This window comes from Petaurus breviceps, unplaced genomic scaffold, assembly GCF_028583685.1.
Source record: "Petaurus breviceps papuanus isolate PSGF00001 unplaced genomic scaffold, PetGlider_PUasm1.0 186, whole genome shotgun sequence".
NCBI lineage: Eukaryota > Metazoa > Chordata > Mammalia > Diprotodontia > Petauridae > Petaurus > Petaurus breviceps.
The window spans coordinates 24,664,034-24,666,342 of NW_027185798.1; the positions used below are offsets into that span (position 1 = coordinate 24,664,034).

The window sequence follows — 2,309 nt, forward strand, 5'->3', positions numbered from 1 at the left end:
CCCCCCCCCACCGGTCTCCAGCTCGGACCTGCCTCCGAGCTGCCTGCAGCCCCTGCAGTCGCTGGCCCAGCTCGCGCCGGTAGCTCTGCGCCGCCTCTATGCTCTCCCGGGCCTCCTGAAGCAGCAGCTCCAGATCCGGCTCGGGCTCCATCCTCCCTCTCATCCAGCCGCCGCCCCGGTCCCAGCCCCGGCACTGGCCCAGCCTCTTCAGAGGCGGAAGCGTAGACCTCCTCCCCCGCTGGGCTTTCGAACAAACTTTATTGACAGCCCTGGTTGGGTGCACGGCGCAACCGCGAGAGAAGGCCACGCCCCACACCCCGTTGACCAAAGCGCGAGTGCCTGGGAAGTATCCTCGCAGCCCCGCCTCCAGAGGGGAGGGACTAGTGCCTTTATCCAGCGAGGGGGAAACTGAAGACGCGGAAGGGCCATGTTTAGAAACCTATACATTAGGGACAAGAGTGTCAAGCGCCCCCTAGAGCAGCCTAAGGCGAGTTAAGGATGACTTGAGCCAGGTGGGCGAGCGCCCTCTGTCTGGGGGGGCCGGTAGTGGAGGGTCATTTACAAACTGATGCGACATTGGAATTCATTGGAGAGTTAAAAGGCAAACAAACACAGAACTTAAATTGCCAATGGGTTGGGAAGGGGACTGTTAAAAGTATTTTTCTTTTGGTTCTGAACTTAACAAAGTTCTAATGTGCAGCAGGGAGCAGAGGAGGATTGTGCATGAAACTATGAATCTCCATTACATGCATCTTGCTTCTTACATGCATCTTAAGTATATAATTAATTGAACAGGTAATTGTTTTTTTTAAGGCCTGTTCAGTTAATATTGGACAGCCCATGTCCATCAATTTCGGAATGGCTGAACAAGTTGTGGCTTATGACTGTGATGGAAGAGAGTATTTCAGAAAAACCTGGACAGAATTACAAAAACTGATGCAGTGAAGTTAGCAGAACCAGGAAAACACTGTGCACAGTAACAGCAATATTGTACAATATCAACTGTGAATGACTTATCATTCAGCAATACAATGATCCAAACCAATTCCAAAAGACCCATGAGGAATAACGCTGTCTACCTGCAGAGAAAGAACTGATGAAGTCAAAATGTAGATCAAGCTTACTTTTGGGGGGCTTTATTTTTCTTGATTTTGTGTGTGTGTTTTCTTTCACAACATGAATAATATGGAAATATGTTCTGCATGACTACACATGTATATCCTATATCTAATTGCTTCCATTCTCGATGAGGGTGGAAGGGAGGGAATAAGGAGAGAATTTGGGAGAAAATTGAACAAACAAATTTAAAAAAATATTTTACATATACTAGGGGGAAAATAAAATATTAAACATATTAAAATGCCCTTAAAATGACTTTACTTGATTGAGTTTCTTACCAATTTTTCTTTCCATTTTTTTTGCACTGCTTCTCACTATCTTATGAGGTAATACTATTTATCATCTTCTAACATCTTACAAGCAAGTTTATATTCTTTGACTGGTATTACATTTAGCTTCTGTTTCTCTCCACTTAGCAAGGAGATAAAGAGTTTAGCTGCTTAGGCAGTTTCTATTCTCTTGGTTTCTCCATTGTGGTTATTGTTTTACATTGGTTAAATATTGGTAGGAAATACTGTCAGTTTGTATTGATATCTGTTATTTTATCTATTTCCCTTTTAATCATACCAACAGCTTATTTAAAAGGATCAGACGGAGCTACTTAACTATTGCCCTATATCTCTTCTGCTTTTTGTAGCTAAACACCTCAAAAAGGCTACCTACAGTAAGTGCCTCCACTTTGTCTCTTTTCACTTTCTTCTTAACCCCTTACAATCCAGCTTTCAACTTTATCATTCCACCAAAAGTGCTCTTTCCAAAGTTACTAATGATCTCTTAGTTGCCAAATCCAATGGTGTTTTCTCAATCTTCATTCTCCTTGACCTATTTAACTTTGACCACAGTTGATCACCCTCTCCTCCTTGATCCTCTCCTCTCTTAAGTCATCAGGACACTATTCTGTAATGAAAATGTGAATTTTAAAGATCTTCCCTGCCCCTAGGCTAAAGTGCACCTGAAGCCTGGGGTGGGAGGCTTCTTTTTCAGTAGATACTTCTTGATTGGCCAGTGGGTCCAGAAGGTTGTTACATTCTCTGAGCCAGAAGAAGGCTATGTAAGCTCTGATGTGTAGCTTTGTTTTGGGGGCTCGCTTTGAGAAGTGTTCTGTGATTTGATCTGTATTCTGGGAAGCCGTTGTCCAGGCCTCCCCCCCCCCCCGGCTTTGAAAAACCCAGATGTGGAAACCCAGATGT

At 44.1% G+C, this 2,309-nt stretch overlaps 1 protein-coding gene across 1 annotated transcript in view; it reads right to left on the bottom strand.

Moving 5' to 3' along the window:
• Positions 1 to 775, bottom strand: part of CRLF3 (cytokine receptor like factor 3) — a 41,303-nt gene extending 40,528 nt beyond the window's left edge. The window contains exon 1 of the mRNA XM_069089875.1: positions 29 to 775. Within this exon, the coding sequence (XP_068945976.1) occupies positions 29 to 163 (135 nt within the window). The 5' untranslated portion in view covers positions 164 to 775. The remainder of the gene's footprint in view (positions 1 to 28) is intronic.
• Between the last annotated feature and the right edge of the window lie 1,534 nt (positions 776 to 2,309).